The sequence below is a fragment of the Pleurotus ostreatus genome (assembly GCF_014466165.1).
Source record: "Pleurotus ostreatus strain PC9 chromosome Unknown scaffold_6, whole genome shotgun sequence".
Lineage (NCBI taxonomy): Eukaryota > Fungi > Basidiomycota > Agaricomycetes > Agaricales > Pleurotaceae > Pleurotus > Pleurotus ostreatus.
The window spans coordinates 2,794,546-2,820,375 of record NW_023503161.1 but is presented as its reverse complement, the minus strand read 5'-3'; the positions used below and the strand labels follow the sequence as shown (position 1 = coordinate 2,820,375).

The window sequence follows — 25,830 nt, the reverse complement described above, 5'->3', positions numbered from 1 at the left end:
TCATTGTCAAGCCATACCTTTGAAATACCCCATACCTTGAACTCCATAAGCATTTCACCCAGTAATATATACAGAGATCAACTGTAGTTTGAGGACACGGTATGACCCAGATTGGACCAGGCGGTGATGTTGGATGTGCCGTCTTCACGGTAGCGGTGCTCATTGCCGTCGTACTAGCCCCCTTCCGTCTCTCACTCATTAGAGCCACTAACTTGGCCTCACAATACTCCCTCTCCCACTCATAAAAATTGTCCCATGTATTGCGGAATATCTCCAAACAGACACTACGATGAGGGTTTATTTTCTCGCCGTCACTAGTTGTCTCCAGGTTATAGGTTTTGCTCATAACACTAATAGTGTCAAAGTTCGCACCCGAGGTATGCTTGTTGGTAGATATGATGTGTATTGAAGGTACGAACGAGATCGCTTCACTTATAGCATTGGATATTTCAAGCTCTGCAGAAGAAGACTCGGAAGACTCTTCCTCCTCTTCGCGTAGATGCTGATATGAATCGTGTATGATGGTGTTGTGGAGGATTGAGGCCGTTATCAAGGCCAAAGGGGAAATACCAAGTATTAGATAGTACACTCAAAAAACCCTTTCAATGCATCCCTTGATTGGAAATTCTGTAGAATATTCTAGACTTATCCTGTCTCCTTATGGTCAGAGCAATCGGTGGAGGCCTAGCAATTCTTCGAGTGCGAGATGAAATAGAGGTTGCTGCAGGGGTTGGCGGCGCCATTGGAAAAGGGGCAGGAGCACAAACAGGAGCAGGGATCCGCCTTTGGTATTTTTGATTGGGCAGCGGCAGCATCGACTGTTGCTTTAACTCTAACCCTGTAGTAGAAAGGACGGTCATCCCCGCCATGGTCTTCTCCTTCAGAGGACGAGATGACGATAACATCCACATGCATATCTACTATGTATAGTAAATGGAGGGACATCACAGAGAATTGAATGTGCTATTGGTGAGCTTGTACTGGCTGGTCAAGTGATATGAGGTGCATATGTACCATCTTCAGTTGTCTTTGCCCCTCCCTTCGAGCTCGTGTGGCCAAACCTATACGTAGCTGCTGCTGCGTCACTCTCGCCGACCTTGTGCTCCTTGCACAGGCAACGGAGACCTTTGTTGTTGAATTTGGGTCTCAGGAGCAGAACTCGGCAGGGCGGAGGTATCATCAAGGTCCCTGTTGTAGTACTCAAGCACTCCTTCCGAATCAGATGAGTCAGACGATTTTTTTTCTTTGTAAGTTGTTGGTATCAGGTATCATTGAACAAAGAAATTTGATTCATTGATAATAAGTGTAAGTAGCGCATTCAGGATGTAATGGGACATACTGCATACCTGCAAGTAGCACTTCCCATTCCGGCCCAGGTTCTGTCTTGATTCTACCACATTGGTATATATGAGAGATGGGAAAAGGACATAAGCATACCTCTTTGCCATCAACAACAGTTTCTTATCAATGCTCGTGCATCGACGGCTTTCGCTCAAGCCCAAAGCGTGGAAAGACATTGAGGAACCTCTACAAGGCTGCTCGACGGGGTCAACAATGTCTTCTCTGGCATAAAACTGGGATCAAAGCACTGTTCAATTAGATAATGTATGTCCTCGATTTCAGTGCCTCTTGCAGGATAAGGGTTATCCCAATAGTAAATCAAACATTTCCAGTGCTTCAGCCAGAGGTTACTGGCACAAACCACAGCAAGACGACACTGACGAGCAATGACCAGAAACAGACCTGGTCACCAGCGCTTGAGCATGGTCTGGGCAGCCCAGATTGAAACTCTGTTCCATTCCATTGTTGGGACTCATTACTAAGTAAAGTATTGTAGCCACAGTGTGGCCATGAGTTGCTAATATAATATTTCAAGGTATATAAAATTTGTATATCTGGTGCTTTACCACATTTATACATGAAGCTCATATGAAGCACATGACTTCACATCTTCCGTACATTTATTTCATATAAAGGTCATATAAAGCCCACTTCTTTTGCGAAACTTTACATTCCTTCATATGGCTTTACATTTCTTCTACATTTCTTCTACATTTTCTTTACTTCTTCATGACTTTGAGGCAATAACAATTGTTGAGGAGCTTCACGTAAAGCTTATATGAACTGCATGTGAAGTTTATATGCGACATTCATATGTGCTTCATGTGAAGTCCATGTGAAGCACATATGAAGAGTTTATATTCATATGGATTACAACTAAGTTATGAGTTTATCTCATACACAAGTGCATACAAGCTTCATGTGTGGTTTATATGAGCTTTACATGTGATTTATATATGCACTACATGCACTTTATATAGAGTAAATGTATACTTTATATGAGCATCATGTGTGGTTTATACAGCATATATATATGCTTTATGTGCAGTTTATAACATACATGTACACTTCATGTGAACTTTATATGTGGTTTATGTGCGCTTCATGCGCACTTCATATGCAACTTATACATAGTAGAGGTAAATACTTTGACACATTTAGTCCTCCTCCTCCTCACTCTCCTCCTCCTCTTCACTCTCCTCTTCACTCTCTGAGTCTTCTTCATCCTCACTCTCCTCATCACTGTCTGTCATTTCTATTCCTGCTTCTTGATTCCTCTTCTTTTCCTCCTGCTTGGCAATGTCCCATTGAGTGTGTATGAATAACAGCACATGCATCGTGAAGTCAAAGTTGCTAACTGTCATTCGGTTGAGAACAGTCTGGAAACCTCCAATCCATGCATTGAGCTGTTCACAGGCCTAAGCTCAAATTAGACAAGTATGACTGCTAGACCACTAAATTCACTTACCTGAGTGTTGAAAGCCCTCTTATAGTAAGGGTTGCCTTGCTTGTCATTGGCAACAACTACAAGATTTGGTGCATCTCCATTGAGGGGTGCTGGATTGCACCAGGTCCGGCAAAGATGATCAGTGATCCGGTGGTTGATGTAGTGGTATGAGTCCACAATAATCCTAGTTGTTGGCTCCCAAGCAGGCCAGTGACCTTGCCTGACAATATGCTTGAGTAAGGCGCACCCCTTGTCAATGGCAATGTAGCTGGGGCGTGAGGCAGGATCAGGATAGACATCTTCAAGGAACCGAAGAATCTTGGCCACCCCTTCTGACTTGGCAAACTTGCGCCAGGCAAGGACCACACCACATGGAGCACAGATGGTCTCCACGCAGTAGTACCTAGGAGCAGAGAAGTAGTTGTTATACTTGCTGCCACTGACCTGTTCAACCTCCTGCTCTGCAAGGTCATCATGCTCTGGCGCCTCTGCTCCTCCACCAACAGGCAACCATTCCTGTCTCTCCTCCTGAGCTCTTCTCAACATCCGCTGCACTCCAAGAAGTGAGGTGTTGGCATATTGCCTGCGAAATGTGGCCCACTGCCCCTGGTGATCTTGACAGGCCTTCGTGTCACCAACCTTGACCTTGCCACATCCCTTCATATGGCACTTGTTTTCCATCCTCTCTGCATGCCTCTTGCAGAACACCCCAGTTTGGGCATTCTCAAGTCCTGCCTCGCACCCTTCCATTGCGCAATGTCGTGGCCCCATGACAATTCCATCAATGACAATCATGCGGACCTCTCCATGATTGCCAGGTGCAACAGGGCCAGTAGGCTGAACCACAGCAGCAGGCTGGTTGTCAACCTCCATTGCATCTGGATCAACAGGTTCCCCTGCATAGTCTGGAACAGCATGATTTTCATCATGGCCAACAACTGCAGCAGGGTCATTGGGTTGCCTTGGAATGACATCAGCAACATCCTTGAATGCATGACAACACTCATCGCAAGAATGTCCCTCTGCACTGCGGATAACTCCATTGTCGCCGAGTTCAATGTAGGCAGCAGCAACCAGAGCATTGATGGAGATTGTCTTCAAAGACAATCTGGCGCTTGTTGAACTTAGCCATCTGCCGGATAGACTCCTCCACAAAGGCCTTCCAGACTTGTCGACGTCCAAGTTTGAAGGTACCTCCACTTGGCTTGACAAATGAGAAGTTCCAAAACTCGGTAATGGCAGCAGTGGAAGCATGGAAGCTGTAGTTGGCATTGACGATAGCCCCAGAGACAGTGCGGTCGACCCAGACACTTTTGCCAACCTTGAGATACTTGGCATTGTTGAGGTACAAGCACAAGTCATCACCGTTGTTCTGGGTGAACCGCTCGTGATCTGCCCAGTAAAGTGAATTGCAGGAAGAGCATCTGCCAGCCAGAACAGGGACTTTCTCCAAGCACTGACTCCCCTTGAGCAATGTGACATGAGCAATATCACGTTCCCGGAGGTCTTGAGTAAGGCTATGGTCGTTACAGTCAAGAGTTGGACAAGCCATGACGATGGGCGTGATAAGAATGATGGGTTGAATAGAAGCAGTGGAGATGGGGCGAAGTTTGGACTTGAAATTCCCAATACTGGAGTGTGAAGCAAGAGACAGAGAGCGGCTGAACCGGCTGAGTTTCTTGCCTGCAAGCGTAATTTGCTGCTGCTCAGATCGTGAAGTCCGTAAGTCGTCAGTGGTGAACAGGGAGACAAAGCCACTGTCAGAGAGCTTTGCTTTGACAGCACGGACCAGGGCAGCCATCCAGCTAGTAGACTCCTGTTGCTGAGAAGCCTGCTGTTGTCCATGAAGGTTGAGGAGATCTGTATTACTGACAAGAGTCATCAGAAGCATTAAGACAGTAGACAGCTTGATCTTGGGACCAAAGTTGTCCTGAATGCTTTGAGCAAACTCGGTGAAGAGCATGTTTGGGAAAGGATCTTGTTTAGGTGCTGCAGCAACACATGGAACAAGTCCAAGCAAGAACCACACCACTAGCAGCATCATGTAGGTCTGTAAACAGAAACTAGGCAAATGAGCACGTGTTCAGACAGAATATGATGGAGACTCAAGCAAGAAATGGTGCAAAATATATGCAATTTTCAATAAATATAGTAGTACAAAGATATATGCATAGGGAGAAATTCTAGGTTGTATGAAGCTGATGACTTACTTCGATTTGGATGGCCCAGCCTTCTTCTTTGCAGACCTCTTCTCCTCCTTCTTCTGCTCAGTGTTGATCCGTTCCACCAGTTGGCCCAAGGTAGCCTTGCCAGGCTTGACTGCACCCCACAATTTCTTGTAGATGGCCGAGCCCACTCCAGCATCACCCTCCAGATATGTGAGAATATCTGGATGCTGAATGGCAGCCAGAAAGAGGGGATTGTAGTTGCTGAAGCTGCTGGGATTCATGTAGATGGCGCGGGTGTTTTCGACATTTGGAAAGGGAGGAAGAGGAGGGGATTTGGGATCGTGAGCGTCATATTTGGCCTTGAGTCGTTCTTGAGCAGTACTGGCAGCTTTCCAGTGCTCATACGCCGATATGATGTCCCCATCGTTGGGCTTGGTGTTAGGAACCAAGGAGACTGGGACCTCAAGAAGAACGGCGTACGGGATCAGGTGCTGCTTGGTGGAATTGTAAGGGGACACTCCTATTTTCTCTCCTTTCCTTCATCCCATGGACTCTTACCTACATTTCCTTTGTTCCCCTTTGTTCCTTTTCGCTTCCTTTCCTTTCCACTTCCTTCCCGCCCACTCCTTTCGCATCCGAGCCATGTCCGGTGACTCCGGAGTCTTCCCACGCCTCAGACTCGCCTCGGACTCGCTTTGGACACCTCGGACTCGCTTTGGACACCTCGGACTCGCTCGGACGCTTCGGACTCGCTCGGACTCGTAGATACACTTCGGGGCTCGTCCGGGCTACCTCTATCCTCCTTTCCCACTTCATTACTCCTTGTCCCCACTTCCCCAGGTCGCCGGCACGACTCCTGTACATCCCCCTTCCACTTCATTATCACATGTTTCCTCGTACCTTGTGATATTCGTTCGGACCTGTGGCTGGTGTACTGTACAGTTACCCTTCATTCCTCCCACGCTACTACAGTATATACTTCGCTTCCTAGCATGGAGAATCCTTATCCTGTTCTCTTTGGATTCTCCCTCTGCTAGGTGAGCAGCTCTCTCATGTATTGTAGTTAGTCTTATTCATTACTTTGGATTCTCCCTCTGCTAGGCCTGCGCTGTCAGCCATCTTGAGGTTGCCCTTACAGGAATAAGCTGCACGGATGTGGTCTGGAGCTGGCGGAAGTGCACCTGCAGTAGCAACACCAACAGATGAGATGGATGCTGAGGGCGCAATAGATGAGGGCGCAATAGAGCCACCAGAGTGGGCAACTGAGCTGCCAGAGTGAGTTGATATGAGAGAAGGAGGAAAGGCGGGAAAGGCCGAAGTAGATGCTGCAGGGAGGGGCTCCTGATTTTGTGAAGTTAGAAGTGCTCAGACGCAGATGAAGACAAGCTTACCAAAAGCATGAGCAACTTGAAGTCATTATTCCAAGTCACATCCATGTCATCCTCTAGCGCAAGGGCAAAAGGACCAGCGACCTCCCATTCCCCATCAACATCCAAGACTGAAATAGCAGACTCTACATATTCAGATCAGCAAGCATATTAGATGAGAAGGGAGTTGAATGACTAACCTGTCACAGTCGGAAATTTCCTGGTCAGAATCTTGAGGATTGGTGCCAGCGTAGGAAAGCGGGCCATGGTTACAGAGTGGGGCTTGTCGGTCATCCCCAAGGTGGTGTGCATGACTACCTTGCCCTTACCATGAGTCTCGATGGGCGGGACATCACCAACAGGAACTAGATTGAAGGTAAGCGCAAAGCAGATGAAGTCAAGTTGAGAAACTCACCAAAATCAGCCATGTTGGGTGCGGTGCCAAAGGCATTACCACGTGTGAAGCCACCAGTGGTTCGTGAAGCGCCCTGCAATTCCTGCAAGTTGTCGGATGGAGAGGGAGAGCGAGAAGGCGCCAGCAGAGAAGCAGCACTGGAAGCAGCACTGGAGTGAGAGACATTACGGCGCTGAGCCTTACCAGTGTGCTTGTCAGTGAGTGGGGACTGGCTAGCATCGCGTTTAGCAGGCTTGTGAGGAGTGATATTGATATCAACATCCATGATTGTTGCATCACCCTCGTCGTCACCACTTCCATCACCCACACCAGCAACTTCACCCTCAGCAGCTCCAGCGGCCTCTTCATCAACATCTTCATCGTCATTCTCTTTATCCTCCACATCCGCATCAGCCTCCGAGTCCTTGTCTGACTCTGCACCGAGGTTGTGCAAGTCTCTAGCTCTACCCTTACCCTTATCCTTGACCACAGCAAGTTCTTCTTCATCACCGGAGTTCGAGTCGTCTTTGGAACCGGCGTTGACCTGTGGGTCTTCATCGTCACCTGAGTCGGGATCAGGACGACGTGCACGGTCAGAGACAATGCGCGGGGTAGTGGAAGGGATCTGAATCCCTGTGCCGGTGGAGCAAGGCGGTGGAGCTACACCAGCCCCACTTTGCTGGAGGATTCTAGACGTACTATAGTTAATTAGTACGGTGCAGGCATCATGATGAGTATATCAATACGTACAGTGTCATGTTCTTCTTAGCAACTGCTTTCGCAGCCTTGTCCTCTGCATCACGGTCGGCAGAGGTCCTATAAATATCGGAAGTCAGCAACCGGTACAAGCAAGCAAGTAAGTGATACATACTTCTTGTCTTTCTTGGTTTTCATGGTCTTCTTTGCAGCAGACACACGGGACTTCTTGACTGGCTGCTCTTCTTCATCTTCATCTCTATCAAACATTGTTCAGATTTCTTTTTGTGAATTGAAAAGAAATTTATTTATTTTAATAATACTACTACTCTACATCTATGCTACTGATAAAAGAGTGATGTACTTACTCTGTCTCTTGAGAAGCCTCTTGTACTGCCTTGGCAGCATCAGTGGCTGATCTGGTGGACCTGGGCTTGATGGCACTGTTGAGCAACAACAGGTGAGATGCAGGTGCGGTGGCATGGTAGGTGACAACACAAGTGCAGGGGTGTGTGATGGGGATGTGATGGGTGTGTGGTAGGCGATGACAAAGGTGCGGGGGTGGGTGGTGGGTGACAACGAGAGTGCGGAGGGCGAAGACAAGGGCGCGGGAGGGCAGGGGCAACAACAATGGTGCGGGGGCGAAGACAAGGGCGCGGGAGTGCAGGGGCGACGACGAGGGCGAAGATGAGGGTGCAGGGGAGAAAACAAGGGCACAGGGGGCGAAGATGAGGGCGCGGGAGCGACGACGAGGGTGCAGGGGCGAAAACAAGGGCGCGGGAGCACAGGGGCGACGACGAGGGCGAAGATGAGGGCACAGGAGCGAAAATGAGAGCGCAGAGGCGAAAACAAGAGCGCAGAGGCGAAAACAAGGGCGCGGGAGCGCAGGGGCGACGACGAGGGCGGGGGAGCGACGACGAGGGCGGGGGAGCGATGACGAGGGCGCGGGGGCATGGTTGCCATTGGGAAATGGAGGGAGAGGGAAGTGGGGGTGGTGGGAAGGGGTGGGGGCTGTCAGTTTTGACAAAAGGAAGGGGCAGGGTGACTTACATTCCCTGGCCCTCCTCCTCGTTCCCTGCGCCGCGCATGGACGCCTTCTGGGTGCTTCATGGTGCTCTTGGGGGCATTCCGTGTGTGTGGGTTGGGTGAAAAGTGAGGGGATGGTGGTGGTTGAGAAGAAAGAAGGTGGCAGTGCCAGCGTGGCACGCCACTGTCACATGCGTGTGGCATCACGGCGATTGCCGGATAGGCGCGCGCCTAAATAAAAAAGAAAAGTAAAATAAAATAAAAAGAATATTAATATTCGTGGTAAAGCGCCCAATAAGCGCCCGTCCGGGAAAAAATGAGTTATCATCGGATAACCCTTGCTAACTCATTTTTGGACGTCCCAAAGCGGAAATTGCCTCAGAAAACCTCCAATAAATTGCAGAAAATCCATATAAATCCATATAAATTCATGTAAATCCATATAAATCCATGTAAATTTATACAAATTCATACAAATTCATATAAATCCATGTAAATTCATATGAAGCATATGTATCTTTCATAATTATGTCTCCATCAAATCTACTTCATGTGAACTTCATGTGCATTGCATATAAATATTTACATAAATCTTATATCAAGCTCACATACTATATATAGATAATGTAAAAGAAATGTAGAGGAAATGTAAAGGAAATGTAAAGCAAGTAGAATAAATGTAAAGATTTTCCTGCCATTCCTATGAAACATATACTTACATTTTCTCTATATGAAGCTTATATAAAGTCCATATAAAGCATATGACTTCATATAAAGCTCATATGAGCTTCATGTATAAATGTGGTAAACCGTCAGGTGCTCGGTTTTTTGGGGGATTTCGCCAATTTCTGGGCCTGCCCCCCATCTATCAAAGCTCAGCCAATGCTTGCATTGGCTGAGGCTTTGATAGATAGGTCCGGAGTCAGTGGATAGGGTGCGGACTCTGACCACTGCTGTGATTGTCGTTAGCAGGGTCGTCCGACACTTACCACCAGAAAGCAAGGTTTACAAGGATATGATTGTTCAAACGTTCAAACGTCTCCTTAATCCGTGTTCACTGGTCACTGAGAATGATGCTAAGATTAAGACATATTAAGGTAGTTTAAGACACTAAAACAGGCTACATATACAGGAGAACTACGCTATTGGCAGTCCATTGAATACATATATACTACATATATATACGACAATGGTGGTGCATAGACAAATCGAAAACCCACTGAGACTGGTATCGAGTAAGCAAGGAAAATGGATACATCGATTCGACGGAAAGAGCCACAGACATTATTATGACAAAATTGAGCAAACAAAAAAATCATAGAGTATGGATGCAATGGCGGCGGTTTGCCGAATTGCAAGCAACAAGGGTTGAGCATTAAAAATTGAATGATTGAACATTGGATAGTGGATTGCTACCAGGATTATTTTGGTTTATGCAAGACTTCTCCACATGCCCTCCTCCGGCATGCTATTGCGGGCTTTCAGAGTTTCTGACGCTAGTTTCCTGGCTCGACCTTCTGCGCCAACGGGGTTACGTTCGTCAGATTCGTCTGTATCGTAGCTTCGATCTGCCTTCGACTATGGATGGCGGCCGTAGGTTGGTAAGAAGCAAGGCTCAGTACTTGTTTTGCTGGCCTAGCACGTTTGATTGCAACGGGCATCGAACCTATGAAGGCATCTACAAGAATATGGGTAAGGATGGATTTGTGATGAAGATGAAACTTGACGTACCACTACGGCCATTCATCCCAGAATCCTCGACGTAGTCTTCATCTTCTTCGAGGATGTCGTCAACTTTGTCATCGGCGTCGGCGTGCATGCGATTAACGAATGACTTCCAGGCTTTCCCATCGCGCCTCCAAGCGCCTCCATGGCTCGGCATATCAGCGACTAGCAAGGAAAGTATCTCTGCTTCCCGCGGAGTGGCAGGTTCCTCTGGTGGAGGCGGCGCAGCCTTAGGTTTGCTGACCCGAGGGGGTGGCGAAAGCATGGCAGCCTGAGACGACGAAGAATTGACGCCCTGATGGTAACTTCTTAATGGGGGACGGACACTTGATGGTGCAGGTAGCGACGCGGGTCTCAGCCCAGCGAACGCCACGGGTAGACCACCGAGACAAAGGTTGGCTTGACGTGCTGTACGATGTTGCTTGAATCGGGATGGCTGCTTGATCAGCGGCAGGACAGGTCTCGACTCCGAATCCAAAGCCTGGCTGCCTTCTTCCAGTTCAAAGACCATATCTAGTGATGGACAAAGTGTTGCGGTCCATGGTTTGATGGTCAAATGACTGCAATCAATGCGCAGACGTTACTAACCTGCGTCGTTGTCCTTTCGAGAACAAGAACAAGCCCATTCTTCTTCACTCTCTGCCTTCACATCGATTTTTATTGTCACGACGGCTGGCTGCACATCAAACGTAACTTTCCTCCTCTCCTTACGCTTGCCTTTATCCTTATCCTGGCCATGTGTCTCACCGGTGACACCCTTCCCCGCTGCCCCTCCCTGATCAGCAGAAGGCTTGTCGCGTGCTGCAACAGCAGGTGCGAGCTGTGACGGCTTTGATTCATTCTTCACGTGTTCCTGTCGCTGCTTCTTGCGGGCCATCTCTTCCTCCAGGTTTAAGAAAAAGCGGTAGCTGGCGGCCGTGTTGATGTCGTCATTGGTATTCCGAGGGAATTGCAGAACATTACTGCTGTTGACGGTCTGCGGATTCGCAACAAAGATTGAAGCGGGAGGAGGGTTCGATACGACACTCTGTAACATCGACTCGCTCATGTTATCCTCGAGCGCATGTGGATGGTGGAACGTAGAGGTCGCAAGAGATGCAGATAATGACGAGATTTGTTTAGTCGCTGTAGCGGACATGGGTCGTGTCGGAGGTACCGGCGAAGGTACGAAATCGCGTATTGGTGTGCTCGCTTGTGGGTGCATAGATGTTTCCTTGCCGCTATTGTGTGGGACCGGCGTAGGGAGCACGTCAGCTACTTGGCGGAGTTTGCTGGAGCCTATTTGATACATTTTCCACAGACACCCTACCTGCTCCCTCAAAACAGACTCTACATGATCGAGCTCCGCCACTTTATTATGAACGAACTTGGCGATGGATTCCTCTGCCTCAACGCGTAATTTATCAACTTGGGTGGACGCCACTGCCGATAGATGGGTGAATACGGGATGTAAAGGTGGAAATGGTGGCGGTGGGAACAGCGGACTGCGTTCGGGTAAATGCTCCTTTGGTAGCTGTGGAGATGGTGTCGTAATCGGTGTCAAACGTTGTGCGGCGGCCTTGGGTGATGGTGGGAGCGTCGTTGGGGGTAGGACGACAGAGAAAAGGGACAAATAGTCTGACGTGGATTCTGCTCGATGTATGGACCGGCCAGTCTAGCACAAAAAAACAATGGTAAGTCCACCGCTCAGCTCAGAGTAAACTCCCCCTTAGGGGTCGACACGGAGTGCACTGTCTGAGCCTAAGAGCCTCACCGTGCCGACCTGCGCCTATGGGGATGCCCGTGAACGCGAAATGGTCTCCTCACCAGACATTCCTTTTGAACTTCAATCCAGCCGCTCAAGCTTCTCATGACTTCTTGTTCTATCCATCCTTCAGGCACCACATTCGGCGCATCTTTGTCGGATTCGCTTGGCGTGTTCTGATAGATACGGTAGATGTAGGCCTTGCATATGAGGCACATCAGCGAAATATATTGCGGTGGTCTTGATGATTCATTTGTGACTGGACCCCGCGACCTGACTCTCGATGTGAGCTGGGGGTGAGCCTAGCATTTCCAGAGACCATCAGCACGTCAAATCAGCATAGCGCATAGCGAAAGCCCACAATATTTATGCCCTTGTCTCCAACGTAGACTCTCTCCCAGTTCGAATCAACCGGCCATTCGGATGGTGAAGGAGGAGCCGCGGGCTGTTCGCGAATGCGCATATTCAGACATTTGCATGCAAATTGGCGGCCATTATCGTGCATACTGGCGACCAGACAACAGAGTCGACTCGGTTCTGGCGTCAAAATGAAGTTGAATGAGATGGTAAAGGAAGGAATGGATGTGGACAAACGGACCGTGTGAACCTTACTCCTATACTCCTATCACTCACCCATTGAGATACTGTCCAACTCACAAGTCCTGGGCCGGCACGTCCTAAGACTAACGGCGAGTGCGGTGTACTAAGTACATAGCTACTTTGTGTCTGAGAGATTAGTGACCAATGGGAGTGCAACTCCTGGGTCACAGCATGGAAAACAATGAAACTTTGACTATTTCATCTACTGTAAGTTATCCAGACCACTGTCATTGCACGATTACGCCAAAGTACCCATCCTCTCGCACGAGGAAAACAGAAAGACGGATGCACATGGCGATATGAGTTGGCCTCGAGCGGGAGACCGGCCCAACGATGCGAGCACAGTGACTTTGTGACCGTCACATTTCTCCTTAGTTTCAACGAGCATATTGTCAAGTCAGAGCTCGAGCGATCCGTGTTGAAGATGATGCCGCCGGCCGTACTTTGAGATGTCTAGCTGCCTTTCTGCTAAATAAGCTCGATATCATCTCTGAGGCCAATCTACCCTCCAAATCGTCCAATATCACGTCAAGTACACCTCTTCGTCGACCGGTTGAGGGGCTATTGGTAGGGTTGAAAGGGTCAACAAATGGTGGCATACATAACCTGGTACTCTCAGTATCTGCTGCTAATACTAACGCAACACTCACATTGAGCTAGGACGTGTACACGGCTCATGTTCGTATAAATCTGGGCTACAGGTCGAAATTTATCCATGTGTTTATTCCCGCCGTTACCAAGTTCATTACCCGAAGCATTATAGGCATGATTGGTATCTTTACCGACCCCGTTCTCGTCGCGCGACGAGTCTTGCTGAACCGCGCCTAAAATGGAATATCCGAGCACTCCTACTATGGTTGAATGGGGTTCTTAAGGCTTTCGTTGAGTTCTGCTGGGTTACTGGCGGTCAAAGATGTGGTCAGATTGGATTTTGAGGTGTTTCTGAGTAGGGAGACGCAGGTGAGACCACGGTTTTGACTCTTTCGTTTCTACTCAAGCCTCCGTCATAGCTGGTATGGCGGCACCCACGCTCGCCCTTTGCGTTCAGCGTGCCCGCAAATACAAAGATGTCCCTTTTCCCCCAAGCTGAGATGCATTCAATAGCCAAGCTTCGTAGGCTCATCGAGCTGCTTGCTCGGGAACTACACCACAATGCATGGCGCAGCGAGCAGCGAGGAGGCGTTGCATAGTACGCAATGGTCGCTGGACTTGGTTCGCGACGCCTGGCGTCTGCAAAGCGGCGTTTCAGTCGAATGTAGCAAGTCATTCGGCGTGTGGTGCTAGCCTGCTAGGACCCGTCGTGGACACCAACATAACCTCCCTAGTCAATTCAGTACTTGACATCACCCTGGCGTGCCGTGCGTCATTTGGTACCTGGTCGTAGCGGGAAGACGTGCCACATCTCGTCGACGATCGCGAATCCTGCCACAGTTCTCGAATCTCGGGGCTTGGATACTCCATTCACATTCACAACCAAGACACACTTCGTCACCGGTCTTCGTCCCTCCCTCTCTTGCGTCCCTCTGCGCTCTCACGTACTTGAGCCCGCGCTCACGCCCACGACTCTATTCATCACGCCCAGACTTCAAGATCACACGCAGTTATACAAACCCGCGAATAGGAAGACCTCGCAGCGCTGCCTCCTCGTTGAACACCTCCAACTCACAACTGGAAACCTGGCGGGTCGGTCGTTTTCCACTCGTTCTCATGTGCATGACCTCCGGCTTCACTGCCCTCCCTTTGTGTCCTCGTCGTAGTCGTCGAAGCGCAGATTTGTCCCCACCGAAGGCCAGTCTTATGCAGAATTGCCCGTCCAATTTGCCACACGGATTCCATATGCAATACCCCCTGAATAAGCGACGTCGGGACGCAGCCAGGAAATATTTTTAATTTGTTTCCACGCCGCGAGATGCTCCAGTGTCCAGATTGCAGGCTACGAGAGAGAATATCCGGGTTGTAAATGTTTGCCAAGTGCTGGCGGTGCTTGTCAACACCCCGGTCGTACGGGATGGAGCATGAAAGGCGGCTATACCTCAGAAGTCTCACCTTATATGACACTGTTAGCTTCTTTCTCAGCCTCGCATCCGTAACCCTAACAATTTGGGATGTTGTAGGAACATCAGTGCAAGTAGCATAATAACGAGACAGTCATCGAGCACGGACCATAATTGCCTTGATTGCTGCATTTCCGCCGTTGACGATGCCAAAGTAGTCCTGCATAATGGCATTAATGTGATTGATGATGATGGCCTGGTTCACACCACTGATCCTGATTGTGAGGCCGTTCCTGGCAGATACAACGCTCGTGCCATCGGGGACTGATATTCCCTGCGCGGAGTTGAGGGCACCTGAAACGGGAAGACGGATCGTGGCTTTGAGCCGCGGATGCAGGATCGCTGAAGTGGAAGCTGTTGAGGTATTGGAAGGGATTAGATTGATCTACATGTCCTGCATTGCCCGCGTACCTAGCGTCTCTGCACCTCGACCTCTTCGCTTTCAAGTTCAATGCTACTGGCTTTCACGGGATGTCGCGGACGCGCCCATGTCACTTCATCTGGTCAGGGAGATGGGCCTTGACCGCCTTCCCAAGAATGCTGGGCTCTCCAAAGGATCGTTCAGGCAGCGCGCATACGCAGCGTAGCCACAGAATTCGGTACGTTTTCAATATTCTTCATGCGACGGAATATGGAACGTTAAACATTTAATATTCGAGAGAAAACATGTCGAGTCACCGTGGTGCATCCCCTTATCGGTATTTTCACCCTCTTGCTGCTTTCTCGTTCACCACTTCCTGCTGCGTCACTCTTGTCGCGAAATGATATCCTGTGTAGTGCCTGTGAAGTCAGAGAACGCAACGCGTGCAATGGCGAGAGATATGCAGTGACTATCACCATGGCATCCTATATCTGATTCTTTTATTTATGTCCTCGTCTCACCATCTTCTTGCGTTAGACTTCCCCGTCAATCCTTATTGAACGAGGATGTTCTACGGTCATTTATCGTTCCCAGTCCTAGAATGCACATCCGAGCCGTCGATCGACCTTGTCTACTGCCACCTCCTTACCCCCACTCAGCGTCCAGCGCCGTCACTGTCTGCTCGGGCATCACTCTCAGCCAGGGTCTCCCTCTATTTCCCACTACCCGCATCAGTCGCCACCTTAGTCGGGGGCTATAGACTCTCGAGAACAGATACTTGGGCATTCCAACGGGCATTAGTGTTGACAGCCAGTGGTCATTTCTACATTTGCAATATGTAAACAGCGGTGTCGCGGGAAGCGCTTGACGGCAGCAGGTGTACAAACAAGGTCAACGGAAAGCATTACCATTTTCATCCATCTTGAAGTTTGCCATTCACATCACTGCTTCAGAAAACCCCCATCCAAACACGTGGATCCGACCTTGGATCTATGTGTCCCCGTTCGTCGTCTCAGTCTGCATCGAAATACGTTCATCCTTCTTTTCTTCTCCGCTGCTCCCCGATGCGGCCGCTTCGACGTGTGTTCCTCTCCTCCAGCAAGGTTAGATCTTGTATCCATGGAGAGCATTTGCACGTGCGCTCACTATACCCTTCACAGCAGCGTGTCTCCGCTGCTCGCATTCGCTACAGTGCCCTCATTACAAAGACTTGAGATTGCTCGTCACGATGCACTCCTCGTTCGTCGTTCGCTAACCGCGCTTATGGACGAAGGCTCCTTATTTACTCCCGCCGCTGTTTGGCCATACATGTTTAGGTATTTGGGCCGTGGAAGAGGCTGAGGACCCACGACGTGGCGGCTATAGGCAGACAGGTGCGTTTCGCCCATTCTTTTTGTCTGACCTCTCATTGAAGTTACTGCGGGTACAGGAAATGCGCGCTCCAATAAAGCCGCTGCCTAGGACACTATCTTCACAACCAATGACGAATATACACCCACCCGTCCACCCGCCTCTTACCCGCTTGCCTGGAACATCAGCGCGCAATGAGGAGATAAACCGGAGATGTGTTGACTTCCGCCTTCGTATCCGATCGCCAATTGTCCAGCTGTCTGGACATGTTTGTTCCTGGCGCAGGGCGGAGACACACAGACGGTCTTCGTCTTCCATCTTCTTATGGGTGACGATGCGCGTCTCGCGAAGCTCAAGACGTTCAAAGAGAATGCGCTAGCCCCATAACGTCTCACCCATCGGGATCCAAGTACTGGCCACCGAGACTCGTCGTTCTGATACGCTGAGGTCCAAGTATAGGTGCCAATATTGAAAATCGGCGCAAGGGGATGATGGAGGAGAGGAAGCGAGACGGGAAACGGGGGCAGAGTTGCAGAGGCAGAGTGGAATCATGCTCGGAGAGGGGAGTATGGCTAGGAAGAGGCACGCCACGCAAAGAAGGTGCAATGCCCCCCATCCTTGCACGGATATCAAGCTGGCACCCGCTGCGTACCAGCAGGCCTCTGTCATTCGTACTGCGTTACTGTGTCGCTACCGCTTACCGTTCCGGCCCAGCGCCATGCCATGTTTTCCCCCAGATGCCACAGAGCATTTGCAAGACCCTGCACCCAGTTTGCCTCACCCCTGGTGCTACTGGGTGTGGGGTCTTTAACGCAGCTCATTATGTGCATTTGCACAGTACACACCGAGACTGCCCTCCGTGTCCTTCGCCAGCGGCTACGTCCTTCAAGGGGGTTCCCCCCATGCTTCTGGATTACCTGCGCCTGCCCATCTCGGAGGTTTCTCGAACTCCTCTGCAGGCGTAGGCCCCTTTGCCGTTGTTGGCCTTGCTGGCCCTATTGCTGATCCGTACCAGAGGTCCTCGTTTGGCTATGGCATGTAAGGTGATCATGTAAGGTGATCATGCTCGACATCCCCCAGCCTGCGGCTACAAAAACAGGCATAGAATATCCTCCATCCCCGTCTTCGTTGATTGCTGATCAAGAATCGCCGGTTATACCACTTGTTCATATCTTCATATCGACCCTACCTTATTTGCGGCACATTGCTTGATATTTGCATTTCTCCAAGATCCTGCTCCCCTCGTACTTTCATCCCCGTTTTATTGCTCTCTCTCTCTCGCTCTCTCTTTGTTTGCCCACTTACGCTTTATGCTTAATTTGTGTTTTATTCGCCTCATTCAAACTGTTTGTCATATAAAAATAAAAATCTTCTTGGCCATTTGTACAGGTTACTTTCATTCAACTTACAAAAGCATACATATATCCACCTATGACCCCGCCTCCCCCATCCCCCTCTTATACTCGCACAGTATGTCTGTCTAATACCAGCATCCTAGCATCCCCACATACCCACCGCATTTGCACTACTGCATGCCATCATCTTGTAGTTATTGTCCCCTCCAAACTACCTTGTATAAAGTGGCTCATTTAGATTCGTAGCCCAATTCAATTGGATTTGCTGTGTCGTTGGATTCATTCTTTGAAGTACCCATGGAACGAGTGGGCAATGTAAACGTAGAACGGTGAATTACTTCTCGCGATCGTAAGTCTCTCGCCTAGATATTTTGAGCTTCAAGTTTGTGAGGTTTGCAGACTCGCGCATGGCATTTTATTTCAAAGAGACGGATGCACACAGGTAAGTCATTCTTGGGCCAATGATAAATGTTGAGAAAGATGATACTAGCTGAGGAAGCGAGTGCATGGACGCGGGTTTATCGGTTCTGTCACAAGTATGCTTTCAGCTGGGAGGCGCAGCTTGAATAGTAGATGGCGAGTGTACCTTGGTGAATCCGATAGCAGCAGACTTCTCGCGGAAGCACACGCAACGCTAGGGATGAGGGAGCAAACCGGCCAAGGGGTCACTGCTAGTCCGGGACGGGGATGGGGACAACAGACGACGATCGTGCCACCCCTTCGAACAGAACATCGTGTGCATCCACCAACACATACCTTTGTTGTTAAGTGTATTCTATTATCTACGATTCGATTCGATGGACTATTGCATTACCATACTGTCGCCATCAGTATGTTCGTCATGCTCTCTATTGCATTTGTATCTATTTAAGGACTTCATATACCACTACATGCATCACCGATGATTATGGAAAGAAACAGATATACGACAGCGCCAAAGAATGACATGACAAGCATGTTAGATTTTGGCAATCTTGGTGGTACAGGGGTATAGGGGTCACACGTGACTACTTAGATTACTGTCGCACATTTTGTATTTCTTCTTCATGCGTTTGCTGGTGTGGCGAGAGACAACCGGTAAGGGAAGTGTCGCGTCACACGAGGTCGCACAGGGGAATGACAGGGGTAAGTCGTCCTGATTGTGCAACGCTGCCCTACAATGTACATAGGGCTCGTAACTATATAGTAGACTACCATTGACTCTGTCAGAGTATATAGGCTAAATAAAGGAGTGACTAAGGTTAGACTAATGATAGTAAATATACTAAGGAGTGTAGCTATAAAGGAGTGTGACTAACCAGCGCTAGACGTGGCTTTACCGTATCGGGTATATTTCTGTTACAGCTGGAGTCCCAGTCAAACGCAATACTATCTACTTGTTCTATCGTATTTGACGCGACCCTTGCCGGCTTATTTCAACAAAGCAATAACAGGCTCATGGAGGGTTTGCAAAAGCTTGTCCTCTGCGTCATCTGCGTGCAAGTACGAAGGGCAAGGCGATACATGCGAAAAATAGGGATTAAAATATAGCACAATGCTATCAAGGTTCCACGAGCTCATGCGAGGAGTAGAGCCATGCTTCCGAAGAGGAAGACAGCAAAGGTAGAGATATTCGCCTGCATGGCGTAGAGACGCATGGCATGGTGAGGTGACATTCAGAGAGACGAACCTACCTCATTATACATCGTCAACCCTATACCATGCAGGCTGCAGTACAATGTACTCAGCACGTTGGGCGCCGGAGGGCTAGCAACTCCATGGTATGACAATGCTACGGCTGCCGCAGGTTACGATGTGATCTCAAAAGCTGCCGCAAGCCACCTCATTCACACTGTTGTATTAGTCTTCATGGCATTCATGTGCATCGTCGGCAAGATCGGAGTACGCATGTCTCTTCTGGTGTGCACGTTTCGCTACGGTAACGTATTCCAGGAAGCTGACAAGATCTCGTCAGATTTCGAGTACAGGCGACATCGTGTACATATGTTCATCTATGCCTGGTAAATTACTGACCATCTCCCAGATACGCGGGAAACCTATACCTCAACTCCAAGAACGGAACACAGTGGTTTCTGATGTTTGGTATGCCACCTTCACTATTCATCGCCCTGCTTCGTTGCTCACACATTTCTAGGATCGATATTATCAGGGATCACTGACAGCTTAATGTACGCAGTCGAAGGGCCCATCATCACCTGTCTGTACACATCTGCTCCTCCAACTAATTGCACTAACCAAAACGCGCCCCAGCATACCCCAAGCCCGCACGGCGCGGCCGCATGCTCGCCTTATGGGTCGCCCTGTGCACACTGTTCCTCCTGTTCGACCCTCGTGACAATGGCGACGCAAACCACCCTCTTCTGGATCATCGGACAAAGTCAGTCAAATGCCCTCTCTCCGGATGCACACCCCTGATCCACCGTGCGTGCAGTCATCGTCCTCTCGTATATGACGGGGACACTAAGGGGCGTCGAGTGCGCGGGCCAGGCCGTCGCGTATGGCATCAAGTCGAGCGATACGATGGACTGGCTCTCTATTGGGCTCAACGTCGGTCTATGTACGTACGATGCATGTCCTACGACAGTTGACCTAATCAATACTGACGTCGGGTTTATAGTTGTCCTCGCGATCCCCTTCGCGTGGGCGGTCATCCGGAAGATCGGTGTTGAATCCTTCAAGAATATCGAATCAGATGTAGCCAGCACCGACGAGAAGAGTGATACCCCGGACAGCAAGGAGGAATGGGCTTGAGGGTCCCCTGATATAGCATGTCACATCCGTCCTGCGCGTGCAACAGCTATTGAGAGCCTAAACCGCCTTGAATTGTCCATTCACAAACATTGTTGTAACGTAACTCAAAGACCATCACTGTTCGATCAAATGCACTCTTCCTTCCCTTGGCGGCCACATAAACTCAGCACTGTCATGACATGGTTACTAATAGAAATGGCCCCACAAAATATGGTAATGGTATCGTGCGAGAGCAATTGGCACTAGTGCCAGCTGTGGTGTGGGAAGTGTGACGGACCTGGTGCCATGTCTATCATCGACCTACCGATTTGCTGATGCTTCTAGGCTGTCGTGATACTCTGGGGCATGCTTCGTGGGCCTGGAGCACATTTCTTCAGTTATTCTAGAGACTAATTATAAAAGCAGAAGAAAGGAAATCAATTTTACATCTGCGGCGCACTGGGAATACTGCATGCATATTGATTAACGCTAATCCAATCTACGCCAACTTGAACCAGGACTACTCATGTGTCGCTTACTAGTGGAGTGTGAAACAGATAAGATCGGAGCTAAAAGCACTTCACAGATGTGTTTCAGTTGGAACACAGAAGGGATACAGGATCACGAATTGCGAAGCAACAACTTCGATTGTGTCAGGACACTGTGGATGCTTTCCCAGACAAGCGTCCAAGCCTTTCCTGTGTTGTATACGCGTATTTACCGACTTCCTCTATTCCGCTACCAAGCTCGAATTTCCCGGGATGGCGGCCTCATTGAACCAGGTAAGTGTCTATAAGATTCTAACTTTCGATTGGATATGGGATATGGTTGAAGGACTTCAGGCCGCGACATTGGCCGCGACGTTACTGCAAGCTACAGCACAATCACAACCAATATCAGTAAAATCATCAAGGACAGATAAGTTGCAAGAATACGAAGTCATTCGATCTTGAGCTTGAATATAGACCGACAGACGGGACTCGCTCCAGCCTTAGGTTTCATGAAGTGACGGGATTTTGAGCGATGATGCTGATCTCTCGATAATGTGAGTACTTGTTCTTATTTCCCACTCCATCGCTTCAAACCCTCTGAGCTTCAGGCGTACTCTCCAGGAGGCGGGTCTTCACCCCTACGCCTTATTACCGATACCAGTGGCAGTGGTCAGGTCCGCCCGTGGCCTCCTGCGCATCAAACTTCGCGTGGAGGACTTACTATTGACCTTGCTGTCAGCGAGTCGGTGCGTACCCCAATATTTATCTCATCCTTCGCGCTAACATCAGCCCTCATACAGCTATACAAGACAATGAGCGATTTAGGACGGCGCTCAAGAGATAAAGAGTTGAGCTAGAACTCCGGTGCGGACCGCGAAGTCGCCAAGCGGCGACATAGATCTGGCAATGGGGAAAGCACGTAACGCGTAGATCCTCGACGCCTTACCAAATTGATTGTAGCACGTCTCGCTGTCAACGACAACGGGCCGAATTGAACCACCGGACCCACATGGATTCGCCGTCTCTCGCCACTAGTCGTTGCAATGGGTATCTGGACCTTGCATGCAACTGAATATCCGCGAGATTACGGGCGTGAAATACGGGCAAGGAAGAGACAAAGTGACAATGAGTGCAGGCCCCAGACGTCCCTCCTACTCCACGTTGGGCTACGGTTATCATCAGCAGCCATCCACTTGCACACATCGCGGCTGCATGACCACTCCAGCCCAAACCTCCTGCGGTTTCGTGCGCCGCATGATATAGTCCCCGAAAACGCCAATTTCCTGTCGTTATGCCCCCGACGGCTTTCACGGTCGACCTCTTTGAAGAGCTGGGTGTCAATCAAACACCACCACCCACGCGTCTCTACCACAATAAGGCCGTATGGATCACTGGTCCTCCAGATGGGTCTCGATTAGTTTTGATCGGCTGCTGGGGCAGCAGGCCTTTGACACTCACAGAGTCGTCCCGCGACCTCGACCTACCTCCCACAACGGTTTACGATATATTCACTACTTAACCACCAACGGACTCTTGCCTCTTATAAGAAGCTCACGCACTCAACGCACTCACGTCGTCACCGGACTTCCCCAGATTTGAATCTTATATTCTCCGATATGGTGTGTTCGCTCAACTTCAGAAGGTAAGCGGGTCGTATTCTTTCGCAGAATCTACTGGCAGGCACGATTGTTTGAAGTAGCAAGCAGTAGTGCAATCCAAGTGCGATTGACAATGTGCTACGGCTGCCCTATTTCTCCCTCGGCGCAGGCAGAGCTCGGAAAGTGTCGCCTCGCCGCTTGGGGAGTGTGCCTGCTGTACTCTGATATGTGCGCATCTCTCTCTCTCTCTCTCTTTGGCTGCAATCTTAACAATGCGATGATTGATGTACAGAAGACACCCAGGTAACGTAGGACCGCCTGCAACACAGAGGACGCTGCCAGTGCTGCAATCGCAAGGGGAGTCCATGGAAATTGAGGATGCTCCTTGACGGCCTTCCTCGCTGCCCATGGGTACGGAGGACGCGCCAATGGAGGTAGATGACTGGGAGGAACCCTAGACGCGCAAGCGTTCGAGCAAGTCGAAGTGTTCAAAGGCCACGTCTTCCAGACTGGTCCACACATTGGTCCCCCTTGGACGCAGGCAGACCTGACGCCACCACGGGCTGAAGCTAAGCACAAACCCCACTCGTTGCTGGACAAATCACCACGAACTGAGAAGCGGCACAAAAAGACAGCACGAAGGGATGCAGGGAGGGGGCGTTGAGTCCCGGAGACTGACTCTGAGGACGATCTCAACATCGGGGCGATTGCGAGGATCAAGAAGAGGGGGGACCGTCGCATGTCCCAGACGATGGCGAAGACTTCATGTCGCTAATCGCCAACTTGTCTGACCTGTCTGAGTCAGACCAACAGCTGTCGTCTGATAAGGACCCCCTTGCGGTGCGACAAGTGTGTATGTCAATGTCCGCGACGGCCCAACCAGAAGAGCACGTCCCCAAGGTGAACCTTCCCCCTCCTCGTGGCTGTGGAGGAGGTGGTCGTGCTCGTGGTCACAAGTAGGTCGTCTTGCATCTCTCGTATACACTCGTACTTTCATACATACTCTTGCACTCATTTTTTTACTTTACTTTTACTGTTTTCACGTACCCATGATTCAATTGTCATTTTAACTTTGGTCACACACACGTTCATGCATACTTAAAGCCTCATGTACTAACGTAAGAAGCTCTGCAGCAACTTTAACCGCAATCATGAACATTCTACAACTTATCAACATCGCACAGATCCTCGCTGGCATCGCCTATGCCCTGTACACAATGTGCAGGAATTATATCCAGCTCAATCAGAGGATGCGAGGTGAGTCATACTGAATACCTGATCAAGTGTGATCTAATTCTCACCTTGTGAGCAAAGAACGCAGGGAAATGAGGCACAGAGTCTTCCAGACACGTCCCCATACATCTCAATGATCATGGTATGTTTAACGCGCAAATGAAATACAGTATATTGAATAGAATACATGCAGTACATAGCACAGGCAGTGCGGAAGCCCAGTGAGAAGGAGGACCGTACCATATAACGTAGTCTGCGCCAGCACACAAGATTGTTCGAATCACAGAACGAGTGTATATTGTCGAGATAAATAGTGTCTTCGAGTGAGAATGTTGACGCTAGGCCACCATATGGGCAGCCAGGAAGCCCGCTGTGGAAGTGGAGGTGCCAGTGAAGTAGTAGCGCATGATGGGCGTCTGGGAGCGCCACACTGTAGATGAATGAGAATAAGTATAAACGAAACAAACTTTGAACTGCGAAGAATATGGTATGCACGCTTTACGATGAGATGCATACCTGTGTATGTTGTGGGGTTCCAGGCCGCCCGTGGTGAAGGGAGACCCCCCATATTGTCTACATACATGTGTGGGCGTCTTGGCAGCCCAGACTGTCGTGGGTGCACTGTATTGACCTCGTCTGCACACCTGGTTGTGGTAAGTCCTACGTGTGTTAGCGTCAACTAACTGACCATTATACGTTGGCAGAGTATGTCGCGGGGTTCCAGGCCGCCCATGGGTGAGTGCAGAGTTCCCCGTATTGTCTACATACATGTGTGGGCGTCTTAGCAGCCCGCCGTGAGTGTGGTACATATAGAACATGTACTGATGTACGTACCTTGACAGATACGCACTGCCATCACCAACGCGGGCCTCCTGGCTGCCCATGCTGGCGTGGGGGTCTCACATCATAGTCATCTACATGTGTGGGCTTCCTTGCTGGCCACGGTGAGTGCACAACAACTTATTTGATATCTAACTTACCTGTACTCATTCACAGGACTCCCCAGTGTGAGTGTGGGCGTCCTGGCTGCCCGTGTTGATGTGGGGGAGTATTACTGTACTCCCCTGTGTCTATGGGCTTCCTCGCAGGCAGTGGTGAGTGTCACTGTGTCAATTTGATACAGAAGATTCACCCTCGCAAGCATGGCCGTCCAAGCAGCCCACGCTGATTTAGGTGAGTCTTCTGTATGTCTATCGTACATGCGGGGTTTCTGGAAGGCCACTGTGAGTGTGGCCATATGAATACGTACTGACTCACTTATTCTTGACTAATAGATGTTCACTCCACTACCGTGGGCATCCTGGCAGCCCATGCTGATGTGCAGGAGTCCATTCGTGTGCATCGCACGTCGTGGTGAGTCCTGGACCATCGTGCTGACTTGCTTTCACCCACAGGACTTCTCATCGTAAGTGTGGCCATCCAAGCAGCCCTCGTTGTAGGTGAGTTCCATACGTAGCTTATACATTGCGTACTTACTCATATCATGGGCTTCCAAGCTGCCCGTGGTGAAGGGAGAGGCCCATATTGTGTGGCCTCCATGCGTGGGCGTCCTCGCAGCCCACCATGACTGGGGTACATACTTTATACGTAGGTACGTATCCCCTTCGCAACCGTGGGCGTCCTGGCGGCCCCTGCTGATGTGGGTGAGTCCCGCACACATGTGTGGGCTCCCTCGCAGGCCGTGGTGAGTGTAGTACGTACTTATCATGTGATAACTTACGTGTTATCACTTATAGCATACACCCCACCACAAACACGGGCTTCCTCGCTGCCCACACTGACATAGGTGAGTCCTGGTCGACTGTAGTGACTTGTTCTCACGCACAGGACTCCTTCTCGTCAGCGTGGCCATCCAAGCAGCCCATGCTTGTACTGAGAGTGTTTCGTTACTCCCAAGCAAGTGTGGGCGGCCTGGATGGCCGTGCTGAGTGACTTACAATGTGGCTACGCACCCCATATGTTGTTGTGGGCTGCCTGGCTGCCTGTGCATGGCTGGGAGTGACTGTAGGTACGTTAGCTACGTCTATGTGTCGTGAATAAATTTTCTAACCATTCTATCTCACACAGCGGGCTTCCTGGAAGGCCAGACCGCCTCTGGGGTGTTCAAATAATTCAGGAAGGCCATCCTGCAGGCCACTATCATAGAATTA

General features: G+C 49.8%; 3 protein-coding genes across 3 annotated transcripts; 2 read left to right on the top strand and 1 right to left on the bottom strand.

The window, feature by feature from the left end:
- Window positions 1–9,870: 9,870 nt before the first annotated feature.
- On the bottom strand, window positions 9,871–12,413 carry PC9H_009081 (uncharacterized protein; the record flags this gene model as incomplete). The annotated part of the gene is made up of 6 exons (XM_036778588.1): window positions 9,871–10,017; window positions 10,062–10,117; window positions 10,171–10,677; window positions 10,753–11,818; window positions 11,971–12,210; window positions 12,270–12,413. 6 exons carry the CDS (start codon window positions 12,411–12,413, stop codon window positions 9,871–9,873), a joined length of 2,160 nt encoding a protein of 719 aa, XP_036630016.1.
- A 7,063-nt stretch (window positions 12,414–19,476) lies between these two features.
- On the top strand, window positions 19,477–20,379 carry PC9H_009080 (uncharacterized protein; the record flags this gene model as incomplete). Its single annotated transcript, XM_036778587.1, has 6 exons — window positions 19,477–19,527; window positions 19,583–19,605; window positions 19,652–19,710; window positions 19,763–20,005; window positions 20,060–20,185; window positions 20,246–20,379. 6 exons carry the CDS (start codon window positions 19,477–19,479, stop codon window positions 20,377–20,379), a joined length of 636 nt encoding a protein of 211 aa, XP_036630015.1.
- A 3,219-nt stretch (window positions 20,380–23,598) lies between these two features.
- Window positions 23,599–25,612, top strand: PC9H_009079 (uncharacterized protein; the record flags this gene model as incomplete). Its single annotated transcript, XM_036778586.1, has 10 exons — window positions 23,599–23,704; window positions 23,881–23,901; window positions 24,385–24,415; window positions 24,523–24,624; window positions 24,677–24,687; window positions 24,854–24,903; window positions 24,955–25,085; window positions 25,137–25,271; window positions 25,417–25,466; window positions 25,524–25,612. The coding sequence occupies 10 exons, from the start codon at window positions 23,599–23,601 to the stop codon at window positions 25,610–25,612; spliced, it is 726 nt and encodes a 241-aa protein (XP_036630014.1).
- Window positions 25,613–25,830: the final 218 nt, after the last annotated feature.